Raw genomic sequence first — 13,839 nt, 5'->3', positions numbered from 1 at the left:
AAAACAGTGCAGAGGATATCTGACTCTGGGGAATGCAGTGTGTTACCTATTAAACAAATGGAAAGATTGTATAGAGAAATGGTTCAGCACTGGCCTGAAGACATCCTAGAATAAATCTTAAGCTTTGGTCTGAAGTTGTGCCAAGTTTAAGCAAAGCTGCACAGTTGCTTTACAGCACTGAGTTGAGAATAACATCCCAGCTGGAGGTAAGTGTGTTTCTTTAGCTCAGATGGGGCCATGTGAAGGTCATTCCAAGCCAAGGGTAACTATCAGTTCAGTTTTCCCACAGATGCAGGCCTCAGCCTATAGTCCATTCTTCTTAGAATCGCTATTATTAGAGGCCCTCTCCCACAAATGCACAACCTGCTGCCTCAGTGTCCATCTGGGAAGTCTGGCTCCCTTGTTTTGTGTGGATATTGATGTTTGTGAGAGTCCCTGAAAAAGAGAGGGCTCAGCTGTACTCAGTGCATCAGAAGATGTGTGACAGATGGTCCCTGCGGGCATGTCATGAGCAGAGCCAGGCTGGGGCTGCAGAGAGTCCTTGGCACCACTGCCTTCTTTTCCCAGCAAGTATTTTTCAGCACTTGTGTTGATAAAACATTACTCTAGCTCTTTGCATCTGACTGTGAATGAAATGGCCTGAAGTTTGGACTTCAATTTTCTATAAGGGTTTATCCACAGGATTTTCTCTGGATAACCTCTTACAGAAAGTCACGGTGCACTAAGGTACAAGCTGCAGGAAAGTTCTTCCATTATCAGCAGCAGTGTTTGAAGCAAATGATCAGACTTGGATGGCAACTATGAGAGGTATCTGTGAGCTGGCTCTGCCTTTGATCTTGGCCTTCCTTGTTTAAAGAGGGCAGCCTCAGTAAAAGGCAAGCTTTGAAAACATGGAAAGGAAAACAGTTGTGAGAGGTTCCCTGGGCATCTGAGATATGAGATTAGTATCTTTACTAATCTGGATATCTGAGATGGGAATTTGCAGAATGGGCTAGTGTAGTATTGTCATTTTGAAGTACTTGAGCTGCACCTAAGCATGTAAAAAGAGGAGGATGTGTTCATTACATGATTACTTAATGTAGCTGTATAATAAATATCATAGAACCAACAAGCACTAAGGCAGAAATACTATGGATGTTGGGTCACTGGGTTTGGAAAAATGTGATAAACCTTGTCACAGAAAAGTACCTAAAAGCAGTGAAGCATGCAGTAGCCTTTCTGAAAGAAAGATCTCACCACCGCCTGCTCCTTCTCTGCACTAGAATACGAGACAGGAAATAAAGGCTTGGCATTTGGGTGAGGTATCTGTGCCTTGTCCATGATGAGGTAGTCAGAAATGATTAACAATTTACTCATTTGTTTGTGTGCTTTCCAAGCTGAGTTCAGTTCAGTTTGGGAATAGGAAATCTATGCACAAAGCACTGTTCTGAAGTGCTCCAACTCACATTGCTTATGAAAGAGGTCCCCAGAAGTGCCATATAGAAAAATCACGTATTGAAAATAAATAAAATCACTTTGAGTGAGGTGGGCATACAGTCTTCTGTACTTAGAGCCTAAAATAATAAGCTTCAAAATTTGGAGCCAGATTACAACTCCTAAGGACTTCAGGTGGCTCTTACCTTCCAGGGTACTGCTGTTTGAAATTAGTGCTCATAGGTACAGTCTGAGTCACAGAAAGTATCACGGGCACTGGGCATCTTAAATTCCAAGCCACAGAAAAACAATCTACCAACACAGACAATCATTTATGAGAGAAAAGGGACAAAAAATACTGCAGTCATGCTCAGAGCACCGTGTTGATTGCTTGTTCAGTTCATTTTCTCTAAATCCTTCTTTAATTGGGAAAGAAAAACAAACAAAAACTCCTGCATTAAAATAGTACAGGGACTTTGACAAAACTGTCCTGCTCAAATGAGACCTTTTCTATTTAAAAAAAAAATTCCAAGTGCTGACATAAAATACAGATTTCTAGAATTACAATCATTTTTAATCTTATTTTTTTCTGGATTGTTGCAATAGACCTTAGTTAGACTTGGCTTTGAAGCAATGTTTTGTATCTCAGAAGCCATGGCTTTGGACGAAGTTGATTCCAGGTATGAAATCTGCAGGCAGAAGCAATCTTTGAACTGAAATAAAAAAAATAACCATCTGGATGCTCAGTAATTTCTAAAAATTTAATGTCTCACTACATAAAAATTCATCTGCACAGTCATCTCCAAGTAACATGCTGCAGGAATAGCCATTTTTTCTGTTAAAAGCAGTTGTTCTATTTCACGTTAGACATGCTGTGTTTCACTGGTTCTTTCTGTCTGTGTGGAAGGAGCACAGTCAGACTTGTATTCTCGACTCATTAATGTGATGACTTCTAAAGATGCAGTCTGCTTTTCTGGTTTGATTGTCCTTTTCCCTGCCCTGCTCTGCTCAGACAGCGGGGATGAGAGTGAGGACATCTTTGCTGCTCTCCCTCTGTGGGGACTGCTGAAAATCTGCCTGTTCTTTACTGGAAGCAGCACCATCTGCTGGAAAAACTCATCACAGATTCACAATAATCCAGAACAGGAGGCAGTACTTCAGGGTATTAAATGTAGGATTAAATAATAGCAAAACTTTGGGGTTTTTTTTTTTTTACCATGGAAAAACAGCCAATTGTGATGCAAAGAGTCAGTTCCTTTAGCGCAATCAGGTTTCTGTTTAGATTAATTTTATTTAATTCTGTTTAATTATTTTTTTTCAGAAGATAGTGCTGTGTCTCAGCAAATGTTCCCTGTATTGCATGAGCATTATATGAGTTCCTTTTTGGAATAGGATGAGCTTGATTCCAGATGTTAGGGTAGTAATTCACAGCTCTCGCCTCTAGTATATTTATTTAAAATAAAATCAAGTAAAATATATGTGTGTGTACATAAATATATAGGAAAAAGCTCTCTGTCTTTTAAATAGGTTACATTTAATCAGGTCTTCTTTTAGGTCTAATGTGTGTTTGCTTTTTACATTCCTGCTCCTTTTACAGGCACCTTTCTGTACCTGTAGACAAACTGTGGGCATAAATGCACACACCAGGGTAGCTGATCTTTTGATGGACATTTGCAAGCTAGTGAGTGAGCCAAGAAATGCATGTATTTGTGGCTACAGTATGATTGCAGCTGCACAGTGTGGTTTCAGATGTGAAGCAGGAGTCTTTGCATAAATACTTCTTCGAATCTACAGATAAGACCGGAATGACCTTGTTTATGCTTGAATTTTAAAATACCACCATAAATCACTGCAGTGATTTTGCCATGTTTCCAAGAAAAGCTTTTAAACTTACCACTGTTAAACCTCATGCTGTGAACAGCAAGATAAGAAACTGCTAAAATAGGCAAAGGAGCATGTAAAGAACATTGCTTCATTTAAAGATGAGACCTCCTTGCTAGCTGTGGCATTGGAAGTGTCCTGTTCTGTATGGGAAACAGTGAAGCTGGGAGAGTGACTTGCCAGCATTTTTAAGTCTCAGCACTCTCTGTTTATCTTTGCCCCTTCCCCTTTTTGCATCTGTCCATCTTCAGTAATTTTCAATGTGAACACTGCCTCCTGTGTGTTCTGTCTTCATTGCAGCAATTTCTGAAGGGGCACATCTCCTTACTGAGAGAACTGGTGTCATAAGTTTGTTCTGTCTTTCATTGTCTGTACAGAGACAAGGTCAGTTCTGCTCTAACTAGAACTGTAGGAGGGTTGCAAAACTCCAAGATCTGTTTGGTCTGCTAAATAACTGTTGGATTTGCTTTTTAGATGTGAGCAAAACTCCTTGTATGGCTGTAGTAAGAGAAGTACAATCCTGGATCACAGAAAGGCCCCTTGAAGGTCATGAAACAGGTGCTCTGGGACTTCTCTAATTCCATTTGCAGTCAGAAAACACTTTATCTGAATGTAAGAAAGTATCAGACGAGGAATTAATTTGACCCACAGCTGCCTCTCATCTGACAGAACTGGTGTGATTGCTGTCCTTGACCTGAGCTAGCCTACAGTGAGGTCCACTGTGATCCTAGAGGGCAAGACTAGGTTTCTCCTCTCCTGTCCAGGACCTGTAGCACTCAAGTGGCAGTGTGGGCTGAAGGGAGTATAGGAGCAATCTTCCTTTCTCTCTCCTTTCCTTCCCTCCATTCTCATCTCTGGGTACTCACTCCCACCAGCATACCTTACATTTGGGTGGCAAGAGAAGACCTCTGCAAGGAGCATGCATGGAACCCTTCTGTTGATTTACCAAAATTTAATGGCAGTAGGTGTTTTTTGGACTATTAGCACAATATCAGAGCATGACACTGGAAGATGGTCCTGATTCTGCAATTACTTTTCTGCTTTATTTCTCTCTGTCTTGCTGTAAGATGAGGCATATAGCGTATTTCTCTGAGACTTAAATATAAGCAAACAAAACCTTTCAGTTTTTTATTTGAAATGCACTGCACAGTAATGAAGCATCAGCTGGTGAGGAAGACAGTAATGATGGAGTATTTCTCTAGCTGCCAAATGTATGAGGTGTGTTTAGGGAACATGACTTCTCCCAGGCCGCACTGTCCATGTTTCATTAATTCTGTCATGCTAATCCTGCATTCTCACACATGTGGAGAGGCAGTTAAAGATTGCTCATTTTCTGGTTTTATTTTTTTTTCTTCCTTTCTTTGTTTTGCTAGGGGGCAAATCCATGTAAAAGCTTACATACATATCCAACATAATTTCCATGTATGTGGTCAAACTCCTCGCCATGCCTGGCTGTTGTTTTACCACTCTTATTGGTGCATCTTCCATTTCTAAAGGAGAGTTCTTGCCAGGCTACAAAGGGCTTTCAAATGTTCTTATATAAAAATTCCTACTGCAGGAGAATTTTAATTATCCTTTATCTCAGTGAGCATTTTACAGTGCATTTATTCTCCAGCAACTGACACAACAACACACAGGATTTACCAATCAAGATTATACCTGCCTGGCAATTTAAGAATCCAGTTTGTCCACAGCACAAGCCATTGCTTCTAGAGGCTGCAGGCAGAATGCCTAATTCATTAGGGGGCTTCAGATATCATCTCTGAGTCAAAGTAAATGGAAGATGACATTATGATAAGAAATTATCCTCTTCTGGTAGCTTTGTATGATCCACAGCAACACTGAGCAATTAATCTAAATTAGCTGTTGAAGGTTTTAAAATGGAGAACTTGACATTTTACCAAATTTATATTCAAATTTTTTGGACTTGTAATTGAGCTTACATGCTCAGAGTAGGAAAATGTCTCAGCCAAGTAAATAATTGTACAAGTGTCTATTGTCATAGTATTTATTTTGGTCCTCCAGCTTTCTCTTACTGCATCTGCTAGAAATGTCATCTTTTGAGCAGTGAACTTTCTTCTTTAGAATCAAGGTACTTTTTTTAAGGAGGAAAATAAGAATGGGATCTTGTGGAGTGCTGGAGGAAAGCCCAGTTAAAATATCTAAGAAGGTAAAGTGCAAGAAAATTACATGAGAAATGCATGACAGTCATGTAATTATCTGCATTTGTAAATAGTGTCTGTATCACGGAGATTTCATTAGGGGATATATATACAAAAATCTACAGTTTCATAGTTGTCACACATCACAGTTTTCCTCTGTGCGCATACTTAAATAAGATCTACATAATTGCTATGAGTGGATATTCCATGCTCATTTCTGCGCCCTGGTGACCCTATGTGCTGGGAATGTGGCACTTATTGCTGACCTGTTTCTGTTCCAGGTGTCTTTACACTTGGTGTACAGTTTGTTCGTGACCTGCCTGCAATTTTCTGTGCTTTTCTATGTGCCAGAGCTGTGTGAGGGAGGAAGCAGGAAACAAACATCTCTGGAAAGTTTACTCAGAAAGATCAGTTTACTTCTGTGCTTCCAGATGTAAATGAGAGAGGAAAGAAGCTTGACAGTCTCCTCTGCATCTCAGTGGGTTCCAGTGACCAACCTGCCATCCCAGGGCAGCTGTCACTGTGCCTCAGTGCCCTGGCATATCTACGTGTCCAGATCTGCGTGAGGACTTTCATAGTCAAGATATATGCAAAAGTTCCCAGAGCAAACCAATGCTTGATAATTAATAGCACTGTTGTGTTTGTTTTTCCTATAGTAAATAAATTTTTAAAATCTTCTCAAGATTTAAATGCAAGTTAAAAACCTTGCACGCTGGTAGATGTATCTGATATGAGCCTGTTTTACCTGTCTTCTCTCTCCAGAGCTGGACAGCGTTGAGGAGCTAGAGAAGAAGCGTATCTGTAGGATTGTCACAAAGGATTTCCCTCAGTACTTTGCAGTGGTTTCACGAATCAAGCAAGAGAGTAACCAAATTGGCCCAGAGGGCGGCGTGCTGAGCAGCACAACGGTGCCACGTGTCCAGGCGTCCTTCCCCGAGGGTGCTCTAACCAAAAGAATCCGTGTGGGACTCCAGGTAAGGGTGCCCTCATCATCTAGTCACCTGTGCACACTCTGTGCTCCCCTATTGTGGGTAAAGGACAGTCCTCCACTGTGTGGCAAAAACCCGGCTCCTCTTTTATTGTCACTTGGGTATCACTTAGCATCTGGAGGACGGAGAGAATAGGCAAAGGCCTGGAGCCTTTGCGGCAACAACAAGCCTTAGTGGCAGTCTCCTGTGAGCTGCACAGCTGCTCTGCAGTCCAGTCTCTTGTGGCTAAGTGGCAGCTATGTACTTCCTATATACATCTGTTGTAGCTTAGGGCATTCACTTCTGGTGTTTCTAGCAATGGATGGAATTTGGTAGGAGCAAATAGCTTGACCTGTCCTTGAACAAACTGCCTGAAAAGTGGAAAAATACTTTGTAGAATATATCTTTTCATTGAGTTCTGTTGGTTATTGCTTAAAATTACTTAATAACCTGATGAGTGTGATGGGTTCATGAAACAGGGATGCTGGTTTGAATCCCAGTGCTTGGAATCACACAGAATCACAGAATCACAGAATGACCTGGGTTGGAGGGGACCTCAAGGATCATGTAGTTCCAACCCCCCTGCCTAGCAGGGCCACCAAACATACACCTTTACTAGATCAGGTTGCCCAGAGCCTCGTCCAACCTGGTCTTGAACACCTCCAAGGACGGGGCATCCACAACATCCCTGGGCAGCCTGTTCCAGGACCTAACCACCCTCCTAGTAAAAAACTTCCCCCTAACATCCAACCTAAATCTTCCCTCTTTTAACTTAAAACCATTTCCCCGTGTCCTGCTATTATCAGCCCTTATGAAGAGTTTACTCCCCTCCTGGGAGTAAGTTCCCTTCAGATATTGAAAGGCTGCAATGAGGTCGCCCCGCAACCTTCTCTTCTCCAGGCTGAACAAACCCAAATCCCTCAGCCTGTCCTCATAGGGGAGGTGCTCCAGCCCCCTGATCATCTTCGTGGCCCTCCTCTGGACCCTTTCCAAAATCTCCATGTCTTTTTTGTACTGAGGGCTCCACACCTGAACACAGTACTCCAGATGGGGCCTCACAAGAGCAGAGTAGAGAGGGACAATCACCTCCCTATCCCTGCTGACCACCCCTCTCCTGATGGAGCCCAGGATCCCATTTGCTTTCCGGGCTGCCAGAGTGCACTGCTGGCTCATGTTAAGTTTCTCATCTATCAGGACCCCTAGGTCTTTCTCTGCCGAGCTGCTCTCAAGGACAACTCCCCCCAGCCTGTACAGGTGCCTGGGGTTCTTCCGGCCCAAGTGCAAAACCTTGCACTTTGCCTTATTGAACCTCATTAGGTTCACCCGAGCCCAGCTTTCCAGCCTGTCAAGGTCCCTCTGAATGGCCTCCATTCCCTCCACCGTATCGACTGCACCACTCAGCTTGGTGTCATCAGCAAACTTGCTGAGGGTGCACTCCATTCCCTCATCGATGTCATTAATAAAGATGTTAAAGAGCACCGGTCCCAAGACAGACCCTTGAGGGACACCGCTCGTTACCGGCCTCCACCTGGACATAGAGCCATTGACCACCACCCTCTGTCTGCGGCCTTTCAACCAATTGCTTATCCATCTAGTTGTCCACCCGTCAAATCCACTTCCCTCCAGTTTGGAGATGAGGATGTGATGGGGGACCATGTCAAAGGCCTTGCTCAGGTCCAGGTAAATGACATCAGTTGCCTTCCCTTCGTCCACCAATGCCGTCACTCCATCATAGAAGGCCACAAGATTAGTTAAGCATGACCTTCCCCTGGTGAAGCCATGCTGGCTATCTAGGATCACGTGCTCGTTCTTTATGTGATCAAGCATATTGTCCAGGAGGATCTGTTCCATAATCTTCCCAGGCACGGAGGTGAGACTCACCGGCCTGTAGGATTGCAGGGGTTGGTAGGGACCTTAAGAAATCATTGAGCGCAACCCCCTTGCCAAAGCAGGTACCCTACAATAGGTCACACAGCTAGGCGTCCAGACAGGTCTTGGAAATCTCCACAGAAGGAGACTCCACAACCCCTCTGGGCAGTCTGTTCCAGTGCTGTCACCCTTACCGTAAAGTTCTTTTCCATGTTTGTATAGAACTTCCTATGTTGGAGTTCTAGGCCGTTACACCGTATTTCTGTCACTGTGCACCCCCAAGAAGAGCCTGGCCTCATCCACTTGCCTTCTAGCTCCCTTTAGATATTTATAAACATTTATCAGATCCCCTCTCAGTCTTCTTTTCCCCAGGCTCAACAGACCCAGATTACTCAGCTTTTCCAGAGCTAGCTGGAGTGAAGGAAACCCATCATCTTATATGCAGTGTTATCACTGCTGAAATTGCAGTATGACCACCTATTCTTTGAATATCAATACATTGTGTAGTTTAAATAATGCAGCAAGTTACAGATCAGCCTGACTGAAATAGGGAGTTGAATTTGTTTATTTAAAAAAGCAATTGCAGAAACTCATTTCTGTTGGTTCTGAGTTCAAATCTTACTTTACAAAAACGGCTAAAATTCTACAGCATTTCTTCCCATACTCGTTCTTTTTTCCTACCTATAAAAAGTTAAGAAATCTCTGAAGGTACAAAAATGGACGTGGAAAGTCTGAAAATTTCTTATAGATCAGCTTAAGGCAACTATTTGTATTCTGTATAAATTTGACTCAAATATTTCTTTACTAATAATTGATAGCAAAATAGCATATGAAGCACTGAGGACAAAGGCAAATCAGGAGTACACAGTGTTCTTTTTGTGCATGGATTTGTGCCCTGAAGAGATGTGAGAACTGTTCAGCATCTGAGAGAGTGTGTTTAGTCCTCACCTCTCAAGACCCTTCTAACAAAATAAGGCTGCTCTTGCATTTTGAAATTTTCTGTGATGTCAGTCATCACAGTAAATTTCAAACGAGCAAGCTCTGAAAACCTCTCAGCAAAAACTAGAGACAGCCCTCTGATATTTATAGCTTTTATCAACAAGTTGGTTCTTAGGAAATCACAAGTGGGTTTTTAAGAATAATGCTGAAGTATGAATTGTACTGCTAATCACATGAGAGCTATAGGAGAAGATGAAATTGGGAAAACCTAGGGAAAGATGAAATAAAATTCTGGAGAAAATTCAAGGAGAATAAAGTTAAGTGTTGGAAAACAGTTCTGCATGTGTACAGTCAATTTGTAGCTCTTGTTTAAACTATTTTCTCTGTGTTGACAGGCTCAACCAGTTCCAGAGGAGATTGTTAAAAAAATCCTTGGAAACAAAGCAACTTTCAGTCCCATTGTCACTGTGGAGCCAAGAAGAAGGAAATTTCATAAGCCAATAACCATGACAATTCCTGTGCCACCTCCATCAGGAGAAGGTGTAACCAATGGGTACAAAGGAGACACGACGCCCAGCCTTCGACTTCTATGTAGCATTACAGGTTAGAGAAAATCATGCTCTTTGCAAAGGTTTCTGTGGCAACAGTGCCTCTATACCCACTCATATAGCTGTATAAGTTGTGCCTTCTGGTAACGGGAGGTTGGTTGGTCCGGCAGATTTCAGATCAGTTCCTCTGGGCAAAGCCAGCTCAGGTCACCTCTCCCTTGTTCCCTAGGCTTTTAGTCTTGCCTCGTGCTGTTTCAAAAGAACTCTGTACAAAAGATATTAAATACTCCTTTAAATTTAGCTAGTACAAAGAATTTCAATCCTGACTATTACCTATAGTTATCAATAAATTAGTTTGCCGAAGTAATTCAGGCCTAGCTGATATCAAAGGGAGACTTTCGCTATTGACTCTAGGGAATGTACCTCGCTGACATCGCAGCATTTCCTGGTATTTAACATACGTTAAGTCTGTAACATGTAGTTCACCTGTTGGAAAACATGATAGTCTGTGCTGTCATTTGCTGTGTGAAGCAAAATATTTTGACAGAAATGTTCCTACGTAGCCTGCATTTGCTTGATGTTTGAAAGAAAATCTCTCTGTGGTTTATATTTACACAGGAGGTACTTCACCTGCTCAGTGGGAGGACATCACAGGCACGACTCCACTGACGTTTTCTAATGATTGTGTCTCCTTCACAACCAATGTTTCAGCCAGGTAAGGTTGCAGAACTTGTCAAATGCCACCAGGGAATAGTGTTCCTTGATTAACAGTGTGCATTGTTGTGAGAATGGGATGGAAGGGGTTATTTATGATGATGGTTTTTTTCCACTTTCACTAAGACTTTTACAAGACTGATGAAGCGATAATGAACCAGATGCTTCTTTGTCACTGTGTATCAGCATACCAGGCACTTAAGGTTGCACATGAAGTTTTGTCTTGGCCTTTTCTGCTGGGAGATGTCTCCTGGCAGTCACACATGCTGTTTTGCTAAAGGTTGCAGTGTCACACATGGGTTTGTTTTTCTGCAAACAGCAACAGGAGAGGAAAGTTGTAAATGGTCGTTCAGTAAAAGAATATGGAGGACTCATAAAAGTATATTTGCTTAAAATGCAAAAGGGGTTCAGTTTCTGGTCCTTGGCTTTTTAGCTGAAGATCATGTGAAATTACTTTCACAAAAATAACATTTGTGGGGAAAAAAATCAAAGTTTTAAATGAATTGCAGTGGTCATAGTGGATTTGCATGATGTCTGGAGATATTCAGTACAAATCACACATCCTGGGAGAGAAAATCTGTATGCCAGGTAAAGAGTTTATCATTTGTGCATAGCAAGAAGCTTTAGAGAGGGAGCAAATGGCTGAACAAACCAAATGTGTTAGGACTGTAATATTGAAGGAAGACTTGTATGAACTACAGATGAAAATATTTCTGAGTTATATCAAAATTGTTATCGAGCTCTTAATCTTACAAGGAGGAAATTATACTATAATATCTCTTTGAGAGACTTAACTGTGGGCTTATTTGGAGTCGGTCTAGGTGGGAAATATGATTTTGTTGTATGTATGTGTTATCAAAGAAGCTGTTTAGGCAAAGATTTCCTAACAATCAAATGTACAATGAAGCGCCAGCAAGTTGCAATATACATAGCATGTGGTCACAAAAAGTATAGTGTTTGCACAGTTTTGCTTCACAAAAACAGTTTACATAGAAAGTGACAGGTAAAAATATCAACCTTTCACTGCTAGATGTTCACATTTTTGAATGTTTAAGGCTCTATTGAAAATAGAAGAAAAATCACAGCTTTTGGATATCTGAAGGGACAATACGCATGCAAAGCAGGCAGAAAATCCCAGATCATAGATCATGCTTTCTTTTTAAAGGCTTATGTTTGAACATAATAAAGAGTTGATTTAACAATTTCCTTTTTCCCATTCAGATTTTGGCTTGCAGACTGCCATCAAGTACTAGAGACTGTTGGGCTGGCAACGCAGCTTTACAGAGAATTAATATGTGTTCCTTACATGGCAAAGTTTGTTATATTTGCCAAAATGAATGACCCTGTAGAATCCAATTTGCGTTGCTTCTGCATGACTGATGACAAAGTGGACAAAACTTTGGAGCAACAAGAGAATTTTGAAGAAGTTGCAAGAAGCAAAGACATTGAGGTATATTTCTTACAGCTGGCTTCCTCCTTGTGAACAGATTGTGTGTTTTCCAAATGGCAGTGGTCCTACAAAAGCCACTGTAAACTCAGTTAAATAAAGGTTCACAGCAAGACTACTTCAGAAAAATTCTTGAGATGATATCAAGAGAGAGTAAGTGGAGAAAGCATTAGGATGTGCCCCAAATGGATGCTAGTCTATGGTGGGCTTCGCACCTGTTATATCAAGTAAATTAAGGTTTTGAAGAAAATAAACCTTCAGTTCTTTCTCACCAATCTCACAGACATGCTTTTACAGGTAGAGCTGGTCTGTGGTGAATACTTTGGCGCCAACACAGTGTCTCTTGAAGAAAAGCTGCTCATGTCATAGTTTCTCAAACTGCCAGAACTCAAAATACCTTGCAACAATGCCCACTGACTTTGTAATTTGTCATTGAATTTACCCTGAATAGGGGCTTATGCTAAACTCGGGAACTGTGGTGGGGGAAATAATGCTATATTTACTTGCATGGATCTACTGTGAAAAGAGATTTTATTGACTTTTATTACTTTGATAGGTTCTGGAAGGAAAGCCTATTTACGTTGATTGCTATGGAAATCTTGCCCCTTTGACTAAAGGAGGACAGCAGCTTGTTTTTAATTTTTACGCTTTCAAAGAAAATAGACTGCCATTCTCTATCAAGGTAAAAACAAAACAAGCCAACTAAATCTGCTGAGATCTTTATTTTTTCCGTGATAACACTTTTTCAGTCAGATAGGACTAACTTAGCCCATGAATGTGAGTGTCATTGTTTAATATGTACATAGTGTGGAGATGGTGCTTTGCATGAAGCCACAAGAGTTGCTGACAGAGCTAGGACCAGAAAACACATAAGGACTCTCAAACTTCTAATAAAACCATATGAGTTAGACCTCCACAGTAGCAGTGTTAGATCACTGTGTCCCAGGAACTAAGAAGAGGTACAGCAGAACAATCCCCAAAATATGCATGGGAACTCTTCACTTCTAAATTGCCATGAAAGGATGCAAGGTTTTGTTAGCCTTGTTGTTTTTATGAGAAAAAAATATAAACAAGTAGGTTTTGAACACAAGTGCAAAACATTGCAGAGAAAAATGAAGGTGAGCTGAAAATGTACTCATTTTTATACTAGGATATTGCTATCTGGTTGGGCTCACCCAGCATCTTTTCTTACATGGGTTTCAGGAGCTTATTTCTATTCAGAAAGCTTCAGGCTGATGTAACTCATTTATGGTAATTCTTTTTCTCTTGCTCAGAGGGGAGACCAAGCCCCAGCTCACTAACATTAGATAGGTTCTTGTGAAAGGACACTGAGAAACCCTTCAGAAACCTTCCCTACATATGTGAATTACTGCAAATTACTAACATTTATTTTCTAGGTAAGAGACACCAGCCAAGAACCCTGTGGTCGATTATCATTTTTGAAAGAACCAAAGACTACCAAAGGACTGCCACAAACAGCTGTTTGCAACTTGAATATCACTTTGCCAGCACACAAAAAGGTATTTGTTAGGAAACATTGTCCTTAGAATTGGTTTGATTTTATTTTTGCTCTTTTAGTCTTTGTCTTTTTTCTGCTAGTGATAAAGAAAACTTGTGAAATGCCAGTTGTGAGAATGCTTTGGAGTATGATTAAGACTTTTTACATTTATGTTTTATTGGTTTCCTGTAGAACACTTTTGAAGTCTCTTGTTACTGTGGTGTCAAGTTCCTATATTTTTTATGATTCTGTTTGCAGCTCATGCTTCAGCCTGCAAGTCATAGGTTTATGCTTTCAATAATGTCACATGTTAATTTGCAGTAGACGTAAGTTTTTTTTTTGTGTGTGTGTGTTGGCATTTTGGATTTGCTTTGCCTTATAAATCAGCTTGCATTTTGTG

The 13,839-nt window shown here is 41.1% G+C and overlaps 1 protein-coding gene across 2 annotated transcripts in view; it reads left to right on the top strand.

The window, feature by feature from the left end:
• The window catches only part of ANK3 (ankyrin 3), a 315,864-nt gene that overhangs the window by 261,877 nt on the left and 40,148 nt on the right, over positions 1–13,839 (top strand). For both annotated transcript variants that reach the window (XM_090144833.1, XM_090144835.1), the window contains 6 exons: positions 6,219–6,430; positions 9,628–9,835; positions 10,399–10,495; positions 11,716–11,944; positions 12,498–12,623; positions 13,339–13,461. In XM_090144833.1, the coding sequence (XP_090000959.1) occupies positions 6,219–6,430; positions 9,628–9,835; positions 10,399–10,495; positions 11,716–11,944; positions 12,498–12,623; positions 13,339–13,461 (995 nt within the window). The remainder of the gene's footprint in view (positions 1–6,218; positions 6,431–9,627; positions 9,836–10,398; positions 10,496–11,715; positions 11,945–12,497; positions 12,624–13,338; positions 13,462–13,839) is intronic.

This window comes from Phasianus colchicus, chromosome 8 (genome assembly GCF_987193195.1).
Source record: "Phasianus colchicus chromosome 8, bPhaCol1.hap1.1, whole genome shotgun sequence".
Lineage (NCBI taxonomy): Eukaryota > Metazoa > Chordata > Aves > Galliformes > Phasianidae > Phasianus > Phasianus colchicus.
This window is presented reverse-complemented; position numbering and strand designations above follow the sequence as displayed.